Source organism: Marmota marmota, unplaced genomic scaffold, assembly GCF_001458135.2.
Source record: "Marmota marmota marmota unplaced genomic scaffold, marMar, whole genome shotgun sequence".
Classification (NCBI taxonomy): domain Eukaryota; kingdom Metazoa; phylum Chordata; class Mammalia; order Rodentia; family Sciuridae; genus Marmota; species Marmota marmota.
In genome coordinates, this window is record NW_025999932.1 from 45,067,844 (window position 1) to 45,087,749 (window position 19,906).

The window sequence follows — 19,906 nt, forward strand, 5'->3', positions numbered from 1 at the left end:
TCTTTTTTTTTTTTTTTTGTTGGTACAAGAGATTGAATCCAGGGACACTTAATCATTAAGCTATATCCTCAGCCATTTTTATATTTTATTTTGAGACAGGGTCTTGCTAAGTTGTTTAGGGCCTTGCTAAATTGCTAAGGCTGGCTTTGAACTCAAGATCTTCCTGCCTTAGCCTCCTGAGCCACTGGGATTACAGGCATGCATTACCACACCCAGCTTTATTTGTATTTTAAGTCATACATAAAGATTATATATAGTAATGGGATACCATCAAATGTTTAAATACTACATACATTGCAAAATGCTTAAATTAGGCTAAACATTTACTTACTCAAACATTTATCATTTCCTTATGAATGAAAATCCGTTCTTCTAGCTTTTTGAAATCCACAGTATATTATTATTATTTACAGTCAACCTACTCTACAGCAGCATACCAGAATTTCCTGCTCTTCTCTAATTATAACTTGGTACCCACTGTTCAGCCATTCCTCATCCCCTGCCCCCACAATTCCCACTGACCTCTGGTAACTACCATTCTACTCAACTTGTATAAGATCAACTTTTTCAATATTATTCACATAAGTAATATGTCTTTCTGTGTCTGGCTTATTTCACTTAATGATTATCTCCACTTCTACCCATGCTGCTGAAAATGTCAGGATTTTGTTCTTTTTTTTAATGACTGAATAATACTCTATTGTGAATATGTACCACATTTTATTTATCCATTCATTAGTTCATGGACACTTAGGTTGTTTTCACTAGCTGTTGTGAACAAGGCTGCAATGAGCATACAAAGATAAATATCTCTTTGACACACCAATTTCATTTCCTTTGGATATTTTGTGAGGAGCCTCCATACTGTTTTCCAAGATGGCTGTACTAATTTACATCCCCACCAACAATGTCCAAGGGTACTTACTCTTCTCCATATCCTCGTCAGCACTTATCTTTAGTCTTTCTGCCATCTTAGTTCTTATAACAATTCCTTAAGGTAGATATCATTACTTCTACTTTGCAAATGTGGAAACTGAAACTTGAGAATGCAAAAACTTGTTTATAAGTAGTTCAACTTAGCTGAAAACTCTGGTCTAGCTCCAAAGACCATCACTAGCCCAACACAAGCATAAGCAACATCTTTATTCCCAAATGCTACCAGTTCAGGCTAAGTGATCAATGCACTGATCAAGAGAACCTGTCATCTCTTTCACTCTTCCTCACTTATGCTATTCAGAAAGACTGGATGTTCTATCACTCAGGATGTTGAGCTTAACCCCACTTTAAGGCTTCTACACTGTGTTCCTTCCCCTGAAATGTTCTTTCTGGGATATTCCCATGGCTGATTTCTTATTATACAAGTCTCACACATTGACATGATCATGCTAGCTAATTTGCTACCCTCCTATCCTTCCACCACTACATATATTTTTCTTTATAGTGCTATATTATTTCAAAATTTTCTTTATTCATTGCCTATTTATTATCTGTTTCCCACTATCGCCTAAGTTCGAAGAAAGAAGTGGTCTTGTCTAGCATAAAAACATTTGTCATAGCACTTTCATGACCTAGACAAATTGGAATGTTCGATAAATACAACCTCCTAAATCAAAGCAAAATGGCAATTTATATCACTTAAAACATAAGTGTACTTTTGTTACCTAATCTTTTGCCAAACTGTTCTAGAATCTGAGTATTTTTACTTTAATAGGAGATAAAGAAAAAAGACATTTAGCAAATAGGAAACTTATCAACCAACACTGCCACAGAATTTAACTGAAAATTCAAAAGCAAAACGTGTGATAACAGAAAAATATTAGAACACTCCATTAAAAGTCTTTGCTATTTCAAGAATGAAACCAAGACCCAAACACACATTAAAAAATACAAAAGATAAGGACATGGTTAAATCATTGCAACAGTGGTTCAATGTAGGGTGAATTTTAAAAGTTATCATAGAAAAGAATGTTTAAATTGAGTTTGATTGCCTCTGAGGAAGGAAACTAAATGTCTGTAATATAATGATAGTAAAGAAACCTAAATTTTCAACCATGTGAATATATTACTTATTCTAAAAATACTGTAGAAAAACAATCTGAGTTGGACTTGGAGTTCACCTGACAAATGACAAGAATGTGGGGAGGGGAAACACAGAAGGAACCACTGGGGAAGAAGGAAAGAAAAATATTACATATTTTTTTCTGACTTACCAAGTGTTAAGTAACACTTTTACTGGGAACATTTACTGTGTGTCAGGCACAGTTCTCAATTAATCTTTATTTAAGTTCCTGAAAGCCTATGAGATACATGATACTCCATTTTAGATGAAGAATCTGAGATAGTTATTGAGCTTACCAAGCTAGGGTCAAAATCACAATTCTTATACACGTAGTTTGGCTCTGGAGTCCAAGTATTCTAGTAAAGGAGTCTAAGTTCATTAAGGAACTATTTATTGCACACTTAATAGAAGAAAAAAAAAAACAGATTCTGGGTCCAACTTTATTATTAACCTGACTCAGAACCTTAGACACTTGGTCATTTACCATTCCTGAGTTTGATTTGTCTTATCATAAAAGAGAGCATGAAATAGCTCCAAAGTTAATACAATGCAATGCTGAGAGCCAGTCTAGGGAATAAGACAGATATAAGCCAAAGAGAGTATGTAATAAGCCATTTGAGTAATTTATATGAACGTGTTTAAGTATAGTGATAATTAATAGAAAAAAATTACTGTTGGTGGCAAAGCACTTTGTTAGTGCTTACATTAACAAAACTTATAAAAATAATTTCTTAATAGGAATTTTTGTTTGCCATGGAATTTGTTGTAGCAAAATTTTACCCACATTTATTGCAATTGCAATGATAAAATCATTCACTTTTCAGCATCCTCCCCAATTCATGCAACTTTATAGTAAACATTTTATATGCCCAGTTAAGAAAATGTTTTCCCCAACATTTCCCAATTTATTGGGGATAAAGTTACTTCAGTAGCATCATTATCTTTTTGTAACCTAAGTGTAATAACTTATGGAAATGTTTTCTTCTGTATGCTGATACATGATTTGAACTAGAAAATACTTATACAGAGAGAAAAGAAGTATCCTCTTTTAGAAACAATGCCAAATGGCCTTAAATCCAAGATGATCTCTTATTAATGCTTCAGATCTCCTGGACAAAAAATTTTTAAAACCTGAAGGGGCAAAGAAATTCATTCCTCCAATTTCACAATGAATAAAATAGAAGGGTATAAGAAAAACAAAAGTAATAAACATACGAAGCCCAATGAAGCAATCAGTCATGCTTTAATCATTAGTATTTTTATGTTTTTACACTTGTCTCTGATGGTTTGCTCAACACTAAGCTCATATAAAATTAAGATTTAAAATTTTCTTCCCATCTATTATATATCATTCTTAACATTTTAAAGACTGTTGTTTTTATTGGCTTTGAATATCTATGAATTTTTATCAGTCGGTGATAATATGTGGAAATACTCTATAATTAGTATTTTATTTATAGTCAAGTCAAGCAACAGCTTAACCGCTATTTAGCCAACACATGCTTTCAATACATATTCACCCTTAAAATCTAAACGCTTGTTCCTCAACTACACAACTTGATTTCAGATAAAAAGACAAGACTACGAAAGACAGCTATCAATTAACAACATTAGTTTCAGGTACTGTCTCTCCAGGGTCTATTGAGAAAAGCAAAGGCTCCCCTCCTCCCTGTAAGGACGCAACCTGCAAAACTGTGAAGGACCCAGGGACGCGGGCACACAGCCCAAGGAAAACCCCTTGTCGGCTTAGCAGCGGTGTCATTATCGAGTCATTGTTCAAGTTTCTGCTCGGAAACAAAAATAAATGCTCTCAAGTGCAAAACCAGTTGGTTTTACGAGTTAAAAGCAAACAGCTGTTCCAGTTTCTGACAACTTAAAAGTGCAGTTCGAGTCACCTATTCACTTCTCAACAAGGGTAAGTACAGTACATTACAAACAAGAAAACACTCTCCCAAAGAGAGTTGGGCTTAATTTTCCCATAACCTTAATCAATCAGGGTCCCCACCCACCAGCTGACCGCTCCCACTTTGACAGGTATTGGGGTGCAGTGTCATCGAGTAAATACTAAGCACCCAGGAACAATCCCGGGAGGGGGGGAGACCAGGGAAACAAACAGGGGAGGATCCAGGCGCCGCAGAGGACCCGGGGACCAACGCTGTCCCCGGACTGCGGGAAGTTTCTGGAAAGCGCGCGGCAGGGGCGAGGCGAGGCGAGCCGCACCGCTGCAGAAGGAGGGCCGGAGCGCGGAGCGGCCCTGGCGGCCTCGTCGCCCGCGGGGCGGGGAAGTCGGGCTCCGAGGGTTCTGAGGTAAACAAAGAGCGCAGCGGAGACCGAGCCCGGCCCGCACCACCGCCGCCACCGCCCGCCCACCGCAGGAGCCCGTGGGCCCTCTGGCCGCTCACCAAAATGCGTTTGAAGAGGTTGCTCTCCTTGGGCGGCAGCTGCACGTTTGGCATCGCGGCCGGCGGTGAGACTGGCTGTCCGGCGTCTCTTTCCCCAGGGGTAGGCACTAGAACTAGTCGCTGCTTTGAGTAGGGCCGCAAGAGACGGGTTACTGCATTAGCCTAGACTCGGGGCGGGGCTGCTTGGCAGACTGGCAAAGGAAAGAATCTATGCAGGACACGCTTTTGCTAACTCTGGCCACAGTTTCTGACGAGCGCTCCCGCGCGCTGCAAGATGGCAGCTAGGGCCCGCCCCCCTGGAGCTGAAGCGGGCGGGGACGCCGGGGGCTGGGCGCACGCGCAGAGCGCAGCATCCCGAAGCGCTCTGGGAGGCGGGGGCGAGAGGGCAAAGGACTGGGGCTGATTGGCGTAAGGCTGCTGTCACCATAACTGAGTGCCTAGGGCTTATCATGCACCATAAACCCTAAAACACTGGCTTGAATTGCGCGTCTGGCCCAAGATAACGTAGGCTATTCCCGAGTAAGATATTTTTACATTTCTCCTCTCTCAGCAACTTAAACCGTGCTCTTCACATAATAGAACCTGCATGTAGGACAAATTTGTTTTCCTTCCCTTCCCCGCCCTATTTAGACTCTTAAGAGGGGCCTTCTCTTTTCAGTGCAGATCTAGAAAATGGTCACGCCTATGTGAGGACACATGGGCAGGCCTTGAAGTGAGCAACTTGATGTGAAAGAAACTTCAGAAAAATATTCCCAGCCATTTAGAGCACCTACCATTTTCAGTGGGAATTATGATGGTTTTATGGGGCCATGAATCTTCCAGATCTACCTCTTCTTTTCCCTTGGTTCCCTTCTTACAAGCCATGTGAATAATAATAACATAATTATAATAATAGAAACAGGATTCAAACTCAGGATCTTCGAATTCAGGGATACTTTCTACAATAAATAAAAGAGCATAATGATAGTAATGTTTGTGTCTAGACAAATACAGATATACATTTGTAACACGAATAACTGCATCTACAACGTTACTTTAGTATTAAGGCATATCTAAATATTAAATACATAAATACACATCTTGGATGGTAACTTGTGCATATTTATGAAACTATAGAGTGATTGATGCTTAATTGCATTTAATAGGTCGTAATGAGTGCTGAGCTGGTATTTGATTTTTCTTCTCTCTCGTCTGAGTTGGTTGGAAATGGGAGAAAGTAGGCATCATAGGAGTCTTTTAAAATAGGGAAGAGACTATTATAAAAAGTAGAATCCAGAAGGCCTATGTCTTCTCTACTGAAAATAGGCACTCCAGCTATTAGAGAGGAAGAAGTCAAGAAGGACTTTTAGGGAATATGACTGAGTTGTACCTGAGGACTGCCTAACAGCCAGCAAATACAAAGAAGTCCTTGCTGACAGTATCCTCAAACCCAACCACTTCCACAGTACCTACCCACAGTACCTATTACTGTGGCATTGTTAATTTCTGAAAATTCTCTGGCTCTCAATTTATCTACATCCTCTGTAATAATCTAATTATTAATAAAGGGTTAAAACTGAGACAAGCTAAAGCTCCAGTGCTCTAGTCACGTCATCCCCAGACCTTATAGGACATTTTTCTATAATATACATCAGCCACTGTATAATATAACATTTTTCTATAATATACAAAGCCACTGTGCCTTTCCTCAAGGCCAGTTTCAAAATGACAACAAAAATTTTAAACAAAATGGAGAAAAGCATAGTACTAACTGTAAATATCTTAGAGACAAGGAATATTTATCTGTTATGAAAATTTTCTGTGGGCCTCATCCAGCCTTAGTCACTACAAATCATTGTTTCCATTTACTGTGGTACCTGCCAAATCTTCACCCTTATTCATTGTGACTCTCCCTCTTCTCTAAATCGGCCAGCTCATGCTGGTTCATCATTTGTACTTTGCTGCCTTCCACCACTACCAACTTCTCCCATTTCCCATGATGGATCCCCAACATCCCGCCTCCACATCTTCCAGGGAAGCACAGTAGCACAAAAGAAACCTACAATCCTAAACACTGGGAAGTGAGTAATTATAAATTATTCATAATGAATATTTTCCTCACTTTCACGCACTATGCACGCATACCTTGGTAGCTTATATAGAGTGAGGGTAAGGAGGGCGGTCAGATAATGAAAAATAAAACACCAGTTGTGCTGTTGGTAGTTGTGAGCCCCAAACCTTAGAGTATATAAAAGATGTAATGTATGCACAATCAGAAGGCCTAGATTAACCAGTTGCTGTAATTTTATTACTGACTTCCTGTTTACTCTGGAGAAAAATCTTATTTCCACCTTTCAACAGAAAATGGAGTTATAACATTATTATAATCTCTTTCACAACAAGGTTATGTGAATTCAATGCTTAGTCATTCAAAGCTTATGATTTTTTTAAAATGCTGTGTAAATATGAATTTGATGTTTCTCAAAAAGAAAGCTAAAGCCTCTTTGAAGGTATCATGGACTTCCACCAATTGTTCGTTCCTGGTATTTCAGACAGGGTGTACCTCAATTCGAATCAGCATTAAATTATAGCTGCAATAGTTTCTATAAAAACCCTCACAGGGCTGGGGTTGTGGCTCAGTGGTAGAGTGCTTGCCTGGCATGTGTGAGGCACTAGGTTCAATTCTCAGCACCACATATAAATTAATTAATAAATAAAGTAAAAGTCCATCAACAATTTTAAAAAACTCTTCACAGTTCCCAAAGCAATTTTGGCATACATGATATGGGCCAGTTCTTCTATTTGCTTAGCCTAGTAGATCCAAAGAGAAAAAAAAAAATAGGAAAAGGATTTTCTTCATTCTATGCACGTAACATATCTTGCAGAATCTGCTGGCAGGGTAAAATTAAGAAGTTTGCTGCTATTCCCACAACCAATTTAGCCATGTAAAGACTGATGGGAAAACAATTTACTGGATTTCATACTAAATTCCACTCAAATTCTCTGATGTTTCTGCTCCCTTCTTCTCTCCTTGCTCTTGTTTCTGAGGGGAAAAAAATGGCACTCTCATTCCTCCCTTGAGTTATCCATTCCATTCCCTTTTTGCTCTTCCTGAACTTTTATTCATCAGTTACTGTTTCATAATTTGCATATTGTGGGAGGAAATAGACAATAAACACATAAATGAGAAAACAAGATAACACCAGACAGTGAGAAGTCCTATGAGGGGAATAAATTGAAGTCATGTGAGGGCAATGGGGGCCAAGGAAGGGACTCCTTAAATCAAGTTCTCAGGAATAAGTACCCTCTGGGAAGGTGGTAATAACTGAACAGAAATCTGAGCATGAGAATAGAGCCATCAAGGTAAAAAGCTGGGACAGCATATTCTAGGCCAATTGAACCATGTGCAAATGCCCTAATGTAGGAACAAGATTGGCATGATCAAGGAACCAAAGGGGCAGGTGAGAACTTGTCTCTATTCTCACATTCAAAGAGTGGCTAGAATATAGTGCATGAGAAGGGAAGTGGCATGCAGTTTGGTTAAAAATGTAAACCAGGTTTGTCATTTCAGGCAAAGTTGTTTGGGGTTTTTTGTTGTTGTTGTTGTTAATTTGTTTTGTTTTTTTGTTCTGATTTAGTCCATTTTTGTTGCTATAACAAAACCCCTGAGACTTTATAAAGGAAAAGGTTTATTTAACTCAGAACTCTGCAGGCTCGAAAACATAGCTCTGGCATCAGCTTCTAGCAAGGGCCTCGTGGTAGATAGTATCACACGACAGGAACTCTAGTATAAGAGAAGTGTCAACAGGATGGGAGAGGAAGCAAAAGACTGGGGAGGAGTGAGTTTTGTTCTTTTGCTCTTCTGTAATAATCCACTTGCTTGTTCTGGGGAAGAAATCCACTCTGGAGTCATGACCCAGTCACCTTCCATTAGGTCATACCTTGTAAAGGTCCTAACACCTTTCAACACCATTAATTACATTGAGGACCAAACTTCTGGTACATGAATGTTTGGGGGACAAACCATATCCAAACCATACCATATTGCAAGTTCAATGGGAATCCAATGAAGCATGTCAGCAAGAGAGTGACGTGATTGAATTTATTTTTAAAAAAGATCACTCTGAATACCCGGGGAAAATAGACGAGAAAATGCAAAGTGGCAAAACTTTGTTTCTTAAGATTTAGCTTCTTCATCCAACAGTGTTCTTAAAGTATTTTCTGAAATATCATCAGTTCATTTGTTCAGTTTTTATCATTGAGTATTTACAACAAGTCAAAAATATCTGCCCTGGTGCTGGGGTTATGGCTCAGGGGTAGAGTGTTCCCCTAGCATGTGGGAGGCCCTGGGTTCAATCCTCAGCACCACATATAAATAAATACATAAAATAAAAGTATGTGTCCAACTATAACTAAAAAATAAATTTAAAAAATCTTCCCTCATGGAGCATACATTTTAAGATTGGTCAGTTTCAAAGATTTTTTTAGTCCACAGTATCCTTTACCTTGAAGTAGCACAGTGGGCCACTCTCTCATTCAGGAATTTCTCTTCATTAGGTCACCAAAGCTCTATTGTACCCTGGGTTTCCTTCTGACTTACTTCCTAGTTATCTGCTAAGTCCTGGATCAACTCCTCTTCTCCTAAATATGGGTTGTCTAAACAATTCTCCCTCAACAATGGGAATAAAACATGTTCATTGAGTACCTACTCTAACCAGCAAATACAGAATAAATTCTCCTCTTGTCATAGCTTTCATTATTAACACCAAGTAGATGGTTTTAAATCTGTCTCTAGTTTCAAGTCCTCTTCTAATCACCTTCCCTTCATTCCCATTTTGTTAAATATCTTCAACTAGACATATTATAAGCATTTCCTACATGAACACTTAAAATTTATCATCTTCCCATCAAACCAGTCCAAGTCCTGACTTTTCTGTTTTTATTAATGACATCACTCTTGTGCCTTGACCTCAAAATTTCGTAATCAACTTTAACTCTTCTTTCTTATTCTCCACAGTCAAGTTGCCAAGTTATTTAGATTATAGATCTGGTATATTTCTCCCTTTCCATCTTAAAACTCCCATTCCATCTTAAAACTCCTGGACTTATGATGGGGTTGATAAACCCATCATAAATTGAAAATATCATAAATCAAAAATGCATTAAATGCAGCTAACCTATCAAATGTTGTAGCTTAGCAATACAATCCACAGTGAAATATCAGTTGCTTTTTTGTGATGATGTAGCCAACTGAGAGCTGTGACTGCTTTCACTGCCCAACATCACAGGAGAGGATCTGATTTTACTGCATAGTCCTAGCCTGGAAAAAGATCAAAATTCAAAATTCAGTTTCCCCTGAATGCTTATTACTTTCATACCCTAATAAAATCAGAAAAATCACAAGCCAAACCATCTTTAAGTTGGGGACCATATGTATTACAAAAGCATCATAACTGGTTCCTCTACTTCTAGGTGCTTTCTTCTCCATAATACTTCCAAATAAATCTTACCTATTGAAAACTCTAAATGAGTTACTGAGAATATCAAAACTGTAAACAACCTTCTCCATTGTTTAGAACTTGGTCTCTATTCTCAGATTTTTCCTTCACTTTGCTTATACAATTATATTACATACCAGTGAAGTTTTATGTGTCTATTGATCCAATATTTTCTAATTATCACACTTTTGTTCAACCTAGTAGGTTTATCAGAAGTCATTTTTTTCACTACCCTAGACTTTATCTTTTCAAATTCTTCATTTTACAAAGTCCTTCCAGTTCTTCCCATTAATTTTCAAGGCACTTTGTCCTTTTATATCTTTGTCTTATCCTGTTTTATGTCTCATGGATGGTATGTTATTTGAAGGGGAACAAATCCACTCTGGAGTCATGACCCAATCACCTTCCATTAGGTCATACCTTGTAAAGGTCCTAACACCTTTCAAAACCATTACATTGAGGACCAATCTTGGCTTTACTTTTGTATTACTAGAGAGGATCAAAAACTACTCATGCCTGAGCCCAACCCCCACAAATTTTGACTCAACAGACGATGAAGACTTGTTATTTTTAAAAGCTTCCCGAATTATTATAATATGCAGGATTGAAAATTATTGTTTAAAGGCCTTTTTATACTAATCCAGGCTTAAACGTGCCACTCTTCTCCTTTAGGTTGAATTTACATGAGGCACAAAACAAAACAAAAAAGGAAAAAACTGGGGCTGGGGTTGTGGCTCAGCAGTAGAGCACTTGCCTAGCATGTGCGAGGCCCTGGGTTCAATCCTCAGCACCACATAAAAATAAATAAATAAAACAAAGCTATTGTGTCCAACTACAACTAAAAAATAAATTAAAAAAAAAAAAAACCCTTAGCACCAAGATTCAATTTGGAATCCTGTGCAAAAGGCTACCCATTTTTTGCTAATGAGACCACAAATAATGAATGTGGTCCAGAAATGGAATCTCTGAAGGTCTTTGGGGTCAGCAAGAAACATCCTTTATACCAGAGTTACATTCAGAATGATCAAGACTACTTTGCATCTCAAAACCATCATCCAGTTTGCACCCCTTTTTCATCTCATCTGTTGGACTCTTATTTATTTGTTTGGCTCTGTGCTTTTTCTCCAACCTCATCCTTCTGTTGCTGTTCTCTATGCCCCATCTTTCCATTCTGCTTACTCCTCAGCTCCTTCACTGAGCACTCCCTACCTCCTTGCCTTATTAATAACTACCCCTCATCAGGGACATTACTTCTCATTCTGCACAGTCCCTCCCTATGTATTATATGAATGGGCGGGAGCAGGGTGGCATGCATCAGCAATCTTTTCCCTCCCGCTGACTCTTCCAAATCACAATATTTCACCTTCACTTACAGAAAAGGTTCTATGCCCACTAGCTCTATCAAACATTTCTTCTTTTCATCTAGGTCACTACCCTTCATTCATTCATTTGCCAAGTGACATAGTCCTCCTTTCCACGGCAACTCCTAGCATACTGTTGTGACTTTAGTATCTATATGGATGATTCAAACCCCTAGCCTTCCAATTCCTTTTAACCTATTTTAGCCAACCCACCCCATCCCCAAATCTTGAATCACCAAGACCTGCCCTACTCTCTTAAGCCATAAATTCCAATAATCTACTGTCCTATTTTTCTAATTATTTTTTAAACAAGAAGAGTTTTGTTAGCATCTTTTTAACTTCAAGGTAACTTGTTAGAGCAGGTATAACATACCTGATTTTAGAAATGAGGTCCCCGCTTGAAGGCTTAGTAGCCTGTCAGAATAGTATTGAGGGCTCAGTCTTTTTTTTTTTTTTTAACCATTACATTGAGTGTCCAGCATCCTGCCCCCAACATGAAGCCAAGAGTTTGTATTCTCGGAGGGTTGTTTTTATAACTTCTGATGTCAGTGACTCCAACCAGATTCTTCCTAGGACAATCCACATTCCAATGACAATCTCCTATCTTTCTTTCAATAAATATTTGCTGATTCCTTAATAAAGGCCATTCATTCTTCAAGATGCAAACAGTGGTGTGAGCTAGCTTGCTCTCTTTCCCCTATTCTCAGTAGACCTATTCTTCTACATCAAACTTACCAGTTTCTGAACCACATCACCTTCTCCTTTTCTTTTCACTCATTCTCCCCACATTTTTTGTATTTTAATTTTTTATTTGTTCTTTTTAGTTATACATGACAGTAGAATTTTCTTGACATATTATACATACATGGAATATTACTTCCCATTCTTGTGATTGTACATGATGTGGAGTTACACTGGTCATTTATTCATAGATGAACATAGGAAAGTTATATCCGATTCATTCTATTGTTTTTCCTATTCCCTTCTCTTTATCCTCCTTTGTCTAATCCAATGAACTTCTATTCTTCCCTCCCTCCCCCTGTATTGTATGTTAGCATCTGCATATCAGAGAGAATATTTGGCCTTTGTTTTATTTTGGGATTGGCTAATTCATGTAGCATGGTAGTCTCCAGTTCCATCCATTTACAGGTAAATGCCATAATTTCATTCTTATTTTTGGCTGAATAATATCCCATTGTGTATATATGCCATATTTTCAAAATAAAAAATAAAAAGGCTACAATGGTAGAGCACCCTAGGTTCAATCCCCAGTAGATTTGCCCAAATTACAAAACTAATAAGTAAGGGACATTTGACCAAAGTTGAACTTCTGTTGTTCTTACTTCCTCAATAATAGATAGAAAATTTATATTTTTTTATTTAGTTATTTTTTTTAGTTGTAGTTGGACACAATGCCTGTATTTATTTATTTATTTATTTTTATGTGGTGCTGAGGATTGAACCCAGGGCCTTGCACATGCTAGACGAGTGCTCTACCGCTGAGCCACAACCCCAGCCCAGATAATTTATCTTTTATGAAAGATATTCGGAGGGCTGGGGATGTAGCTCAGTGGCAGAGTGGTTACCAAGCATGCACCAGTCCCTAAATTTGACCCCCAGCAAAGCAAAAAAATAGATATTCAGAATTTGGGTATTGAACCTAGAACTTCACACATGCTAGGCAAGCCCTCTACCATAGAGCTACATCTCTAGTCTGTGTAAAAGACTGAAATGGGCAAAAGACTATAGGGTATTTTGTTAAGTGAAATGTATTTCATTGCATTTGAGCTGTTTTATAAGATCTGAAAGTTGTACAAAACTGACAATAAGATAAATGAATTATTGTCTTGCAGAAATGCAATTTTTTATATAATTAAGGGACAAGTGGGTATTGCCCCTTCATATTGTATATACTGACAAATTTTCCAGCTTTTTTTTTTGTAATGGGAAGTTTGTTTGAATTGAAGGGTCATAATTTTACCTTTAAAAATATGCTTTAGCAATATGAACAAAAAGGACAAGTTTGAAAGTATGTTTGGGAGAAGTAAGAAGTCATCTATTTGAGCTTAAACATGAGGTTCTTGGAAGATATCATAATAAAAGGATGAGATTGGAATCAGGTTGTGGAGAGCTGAGAGAATGATGTTGCTATTTAGTGAGATAAAGAATACAGGTGGCAGAAACAAGGTCACACTCAAGCCCAACTGTCTTGAATCAAATCTCTTTGGCTGCTGACTTGTCCTTTTGGCACAATCTTGAGCCAGTCATCTAGCCACATTGTACCTATCTTCTACAATGGGCATTGCAATTGAACTTCCATCATAGGGGTATGTAAAGATTGAGTTAATTAAATATAAAATATTTAGAGCATTACCTGGTGAAGAATATTTAATGAATGTTAACTACTGTATTATCCTTATAGTTCACAGTTCCTGATCTGAAACCCTTGAGACCAAATGTGTCTCACAATTCAGAATGGGCGGAATGACTCAATAGTAGAGTGCTTGGGGCTAGGGTTGTGGTTCAGCAGTAGAGAGCTCACCTAGCACATGCGAGGCCCTGGGTTCGATCCTCAGCATCACATGAAAATAAATAAATAAAGATATTGTGTCCAACCAAAAAATAAATATTAAAAAAAAAAAAACAGTAGAGTGCTTGCCTAGCATACAATGTCCTGGGCTTGCTCTCACCAAAACATGAAGTTCAGAATATTTTGGATTTAGAATGATAAATACATATGCTGTGCATGGCATGACACCCTCAACAGGATTTGGAGCAGCACCCTGTAATCTAATACATTATTTATTCAGTAAAGTATATTCATGTTTACAACAACACTAAAGTGGCTTTATACAGATATAAATTGCTTCACCTCCGTATTGGTCAGGTTTGCTTACCAAATGTTCATGTTAGGTCAAACTGAAAACCTTTAATCTTCAAAGATTTTGAATTCTGAATCACAAATGAGGTTTTTCAGAGCTTTGGGCATTTGGGAAATTGAAGATAACTGCTGTATTACTAAAATTTTTAAAACTATGAGATTAAAATAGAATTTGTAAATCATTCAAAAAACAAGATTTTGAATTTAATTACATTTCCACTTTGGCAAAGTTTTAATTTTTTCCTTTTAAAAATTGCAAAGCAAGAGCAACAAATTATTGATACAGGGAGGTTTCTCTTTATAAATGTTTCAGCTAATAAAATGAAGAAAGAATTTGATAAAACATCACCTTTTAGTAGCCCTTAATGAAATAATGTATCTAGGTAATTAAGAGTTTATAAGATTATTTTCAAAGACAACTGAATATTTTCTATCTTCTAATGGAAGTATCTAACCCACTTATGAAGCAGTTTTGCAAAATAAATAAATAAATAAAACTGAATTAATATTTTAGATCAGGAAATAACAGTGAGTAAAAGACTAAAAACATCTTGACTCTTTGACTCAGAGCAAAGGATCTGATTTCACGAACAAATACAATGTAAGGGGAAAAAGAAGTAAGGAGGCCCCAAAGATTGAGATTCACAATAAATATAACAATCAATTGCAATGCATCTATTTGAACCCTTTGAATCCTGATGCAACAAAATGTTCATGTTAGGCCAGAAAACAAGAAAAAAATCTAATACAATTAGGTAGATTTGAACTCCAGCTGGATATTTGATAATATATATTTTTTTTAATTTTTAGGGGTACTTACATTTTTAAAAAGCCTTTTATCTTCCGGAGATACTTACTAAAATATCTGCAGATGAAAATATTTGATGTTTTGTATTTGCTTTAAAATAATCCAGTGGAGATGGGGAGAAAAGAGAAGAAAGAGGGCAGGTGAAACAATGTACCTAGGCTAGTTTAGGTGGAAAGGTAGTTTTGTCCTGTCTTTCTTCTTCTTCTTCTTCGAAAAATAAAAGGAAGAGGGCTGGGGTTGTAGCTTATTAGTGGAGCACTTGCCTCAAACATGTGAGGCACTGGGTTCAATTCTCAGCACCACATAAAAATAAATAAATAAAGGTGATATGTCCATCTACAACTAAAGAAAAAAAAAGATAAATGGAACATAGGTTGACTTTGTACGTCTTAATTATTTGAGAGGGGTTTAGTTTCAACAATGCCAGCAGGTGGCGCATTTCTTAGAATTCACTTTTCAAGCTAAGAAAAAATTTGAGAGCCAGTATGAACACGGGAAAATAAGATATTCGGCCTTTTCATCTTTTGTATTTCTGCTTCTCTCAGGGGAAACAGTTTATAAGAATACAATAGAATAACCTATGCCTTGCCAGTGCTTTTCATCCTTCATGAGAGTTTGAATTTTATATTAAATTGCTAAATAATTTCTGATTTCATCTTTTCTATCGTCAAACATATCTGATCTTTACATTTCTAGTCTTCATATTGTGGGACATTAAGGTATGGCCAAGGGCCTAAGCTCCAGGAAACCAGAAAAACAGGCTCATCTTCATGGTGTGCTCAAAGCCAAAGAGTATCATAACTTGTATGCAGGGATTTTAAGTAGCTTTCATGCTTCTGAAAATTTCACAGAAGGAATCAAAGATTTCAGCTTAGTCTGGAACCAGTATCTTTAGCAGCCCTGGTTTGGATCCCCAAAGAATGTACAGAAATGTGGAAGCCCTGGTGCTGGGGGCTCTGCTTCTCTGAAGGAAAACCCTAAGTGGACACTTAACTAATTTGGAGTCCCTACAAATGGACACAAGTTGATCTGTGTCATGCAAACACACACACACGTCCCCAGAATCTTTAAACTAGCCTAGGAGAAGAAGTTAAGTGAAATTCCCCCAATAACTACCTCTTGGGTATTTGGACTAAGCTTGCTTTTCTAAAAGAATCTGAAAAATGGCCCTGCATAATTTATTATTTTAGCTTGCTCCAAGTTCTAGAAGGTGGACATTTAGGTTCTCAAAGGGATATAAAATTATCAGTACTATCACAAATTCACTCAACAAAGAAACTCTTTATTATTGACTCTACTATGAGAAATGTTTCAGATATGATAGTTCTTATAGCTAATTTAATCAAAATCTTATATGTATATGTTTTTGTCACCAAACTAACAGTTTTTATTATTGCTATTACTGTTTTGGGAAATATTTAACTTTTCATGATATTATACTCTTTAGAAGTTATTTAATTTTATAAAATGATCCTTAATACCTTCCACAGGTTTTTTCCTTTTATGGCCTCTTACAATAAAATTCATCACAAAACATAAGGAACCATGTTATGATTTCCATCTTAAATGTCTCCCAAAAGCTCATGTATTAAAGGCTTAGTTCCCAGATAAGGGAAACTTTTGGGAAATGGTGAAAACATCTGGAAGTGGGGCCTAGTTGGAAGAAGTTGGTTATTGGGTCACTGAGGCTGTGCCCTTGAAGAGGATATTATGATCCTGGCTATTCCTCCTCCCCACCCTCCTCAGTTACCAAGTGGTGAACTGACTTGCTCTGCCCCGTGCTTACTGCTATAAGGTTCTTCTCTCCATAGGCCCAAAAGCAAGGTGGCCAATTGACCATGGACTGAAATCTCTGCAATAGTGAGCCAAATAAATCTTTCCTCCTTATACACTGTTTATCTTAGATATTTTGTTACAGTGACAGCTAACATATATAAATATGAAAATAATGATTACTTGTAATTTTACTGGACTTTTAAATATATATGCATTTAAAAATATTTTTTTTTTACTTATTTTCAGTAATGGGAATTGAACCCACGGCCTCCTAGCACATGATAGGCAAAGCACTCTACCACTGAGCCACATCTTTAGCCCTATATATTTTTTAAATGGAATAGCTGCCTAGTTTCAAAATATGTTCCTTCAATTATGATATAATGTGTGGGGCTGGGATTGTGGCTCAAAGGTAGAGCGCTCGCCAACCATGCGTGAGGCATTGGGTTCCATCCTTAGCACCACATAAAAATAAATATTAAAAAATGATATAATGTGAATATCTTTGCATGTAAATAAATATAAATAGACCACATTATTTTCTTTCTTTGAAAATTTATAGGAGGAAGCAGTATTTATAGTATCAAGAATAAGTTCTGGGCTGGGGCTGTAGTTAAATGACAGAGCACTTGCCTAGCACATGTGAGGTACTAGTGTGAGGCACCAGGTTCAATCCTCAGCACCACATAAAAATAAACAAATAAAATAAAGCATAAGTTGTTTTTTTGTTTGTTTGTTTGTTTTTGGTACTGGGGAATGAACCCAGGGATGCTTAACCACTGAGCCACATCCTCAGCCCTTTTTATATTTTATTAAGAAACAGGGTCTCGCTGAATTGCTTAGGACCTCACTAAGTTGCTGAGGCTGGCTTTGAATTCAAGATCCTCCTGCCTCAGCCTTCTAAGCTGCTAGTATTATTGGCATGGGCCACCATGTCTGCTTAAGAATAATTTTTTTGTAAAGATTTTTATAAATTGAGGAATAATGCAATAAAGTGCATGAAGTTTCATGTATATCTCAATAAATTTTTATATATTTAAATGTTAGTCTACTTGGACTGTTGTAAAAAAAAATACCATGGCCTGGTGGTTTTAAAAACAAAAATATGTTTTTCACAGTTTTGGTGGCTGAGAAGTGGAAGATCAAGGTACAAATCAGCAAGTTAGGTTTCTTTCTAGGGTGCCTTCTTTTGGCATTCAGGTACATGACCCTTCTGTGTGAGCAGAAAGACTGAGAAAGCTCTCTTGTGTCTCTTTTCAGAAGGCACTAATCTTACTGGATCAGAGCTCCACCCTTCTAACTTCATTTAACTTTAATCATCTCCTTAAGGGTCCTATCTTCAATGCAGTCACATGGGGAGATAAGACTTCAACATACAAATTTTGAATATATACATGAATAATATGGCTATGAACAATGCAGTTGATAGTAAGGCTTTCAAAGACTTGTTAAAGACTTTTTGGCAAAAATTGTACTGTAACTTCTTTTAAATTTTCATATTTAATTGACACATAATTGTGCACATTTATGGGGTGCAGTATTATATTTCAATACATATGTATAATGTAGGGTAATTGGCCTATCAATTACCTCAAGAGTTTATTATTTGTGTTGGGAACACTCAAAATCTTTTCTACTAGCTCTTTTGAAATATACAATTATATAGTCCCTAAAGCAAAGGGGGACTGTAAAACATCATGTCCCTGAATGCCTATTTTCTGCTCCCAAAGACCTTACCAAGTTAAGGGAACAAGGAGAGCAAGCCTGGGCTAGAAAGTCCAGATATATATTATCTTAAAGAACAGAGGCTTTCATGTACCCTGGGAATTAGGACAAGTTAGTGTTATCTATAAAAAACTACTTTTTGCACATACACTGGGACAATTGCTCCTTGGGATGCTTGTCAGACAAGCAAACTAATGCTAATGTTATCACAGCTTCTGCAGCCTAACATCTAAAATCCCTCTCTGACGGGAGGCTGAGGCATGAGGATCAAGAGTTCAAAGCCAGCCTCAGCAAAAGCCAGGCGCTAAGCAACTCAGTGAGACCCTGTCTTTAAAAGAAATACAAAATATGGCTGTGGATGTGGCTCAGTGGTCGCATGCCCCTAAGTCCAATCGCTGGCGCCAAAAAAACAACACAAAAAAGTCCCTCTCTGAAAGAGGATGGGTGTAAAACTGAAGGCACTGTGAAAAGGATACATGTCACTTGTCCAGCTAGCTGCCATTGGACAAAACACTATGAAAGAAAGGAGGTACTGCTTGGCACAGCACTGTAAGGGATGGAGATGCGGGCAGCCTGTTACCACTAAACTCTTCTTGGAGCAGTTACTGATCTTTTAAAGGTTTCCCTAATAAATCATCTTTCCCATGCTGTCTTTGGGCACTTTCTTTGGCCTGTCTGCAATCTACCCCACTGCCTTGACACAACTGGGCTGTGGATGAAATAGCAATCAATTCTTGTCAATCAAGAAAACGCTATAGGATATTAAAAATTATTTTCCTATCCACCTGCACATCTGTACCCATTCACCATCCTCTCTCCAGCAAACCTGTGCCAACCTTCCCAGCTTCTGGTAACCATTATTCTATTCTCTACTTCTGTAAGATAAACTTTTTTTTTTTTTTTTAAGGAGGGCTTACTTTTTAGGAGAATAGTTTTACATATGATACTTAAGTTATTAGTTGCATACACAAATCAAAGAATTAAAGGACTTTCTTGAATAATTTAAGAGAATGGCTGGGCACAGTGATGCATGCCTGTAATTCCAGTGACTTGGGATGCTGAGGCAAGGAGGATCACAAGTTCAAGGCCAGCCTCAGCAACTTAGCGAGGTCCTTAGCAACTTAGTGAGACCTGACTTTTTTTTTTTTAATTATTTTTTAGTTGTAGTTGGACACAATACCTTTATTTTTAAAAAAATTTTATGTGGTGCTGAGGATCGAACCCAGGGCCTTGAACATGCTAGGCAAACGCTCTACCGCTGAGCCACAACCCCAGCCTCCCCCGCCCAGACCCTGTCTTTTAAAAAACTTTTAAAAAACCTTCTGAATTCAATAATATGGGGTATTTTTCACCTTTTCTTTCCAGAAAGAAAAATGGAGGCACAGAAATCAAATGACTCGCAAATGTGATAGCCAAG

At 37.4% G+C, this 19,906-nt stretch overlaps 2 protein-coding genes across 7 annotated transcripts in view; one reads left to right on the top strand and one right to left on the bottom strand.

The window, feature by feature from the left end:
- The window catches only part of Naa16 (N-alpha-acetyltransferase 16, NatA auxiliary subunit), a 55,579-nt gene extending 50,816 nt beyond the window's left edge, over nucleotides 1-4,763 (bottom strand). For 5 of the 6 annotated variants that reach the window (XR_001503392.2, XR_007346819.1, XM_048800978.1 and 2 more), the window contains exon 1: nucleotides 4,462-4,763. Coding sequence is in view for 3 of the 6 variants with exons in the window: in XM_048800978.1 (XP_048656935.1) it covers nucleotides 4,462-4,515 (54 nt within the window). In the remaining 3 variants the exon portion in view is untranslated. Of the gene's footprint in view, nucleotides 1-925; nucleotides 1,040-4,461 lie in introns of all 6 variants that reach the window. The other variant, XM_048800977.1, reaches the window with a different exon arrangement.
- Nucleotides 3,956-19,906, top strand: part of Mtrf1 (mitochondrial translation release factor 1) — a 55,698-nt gene continuing 39,747 nt past the window's right edge. Inside the window, exon 1 of the mRNA XM_048800979.1 lies at nucleotides 3,956-3,974. The gene's annotated coding sequence lies outside the window, so the exon portion shown is untranslated. The remainder of the gene's footprint in view (nucleotides 3,975-19,906) is intronic.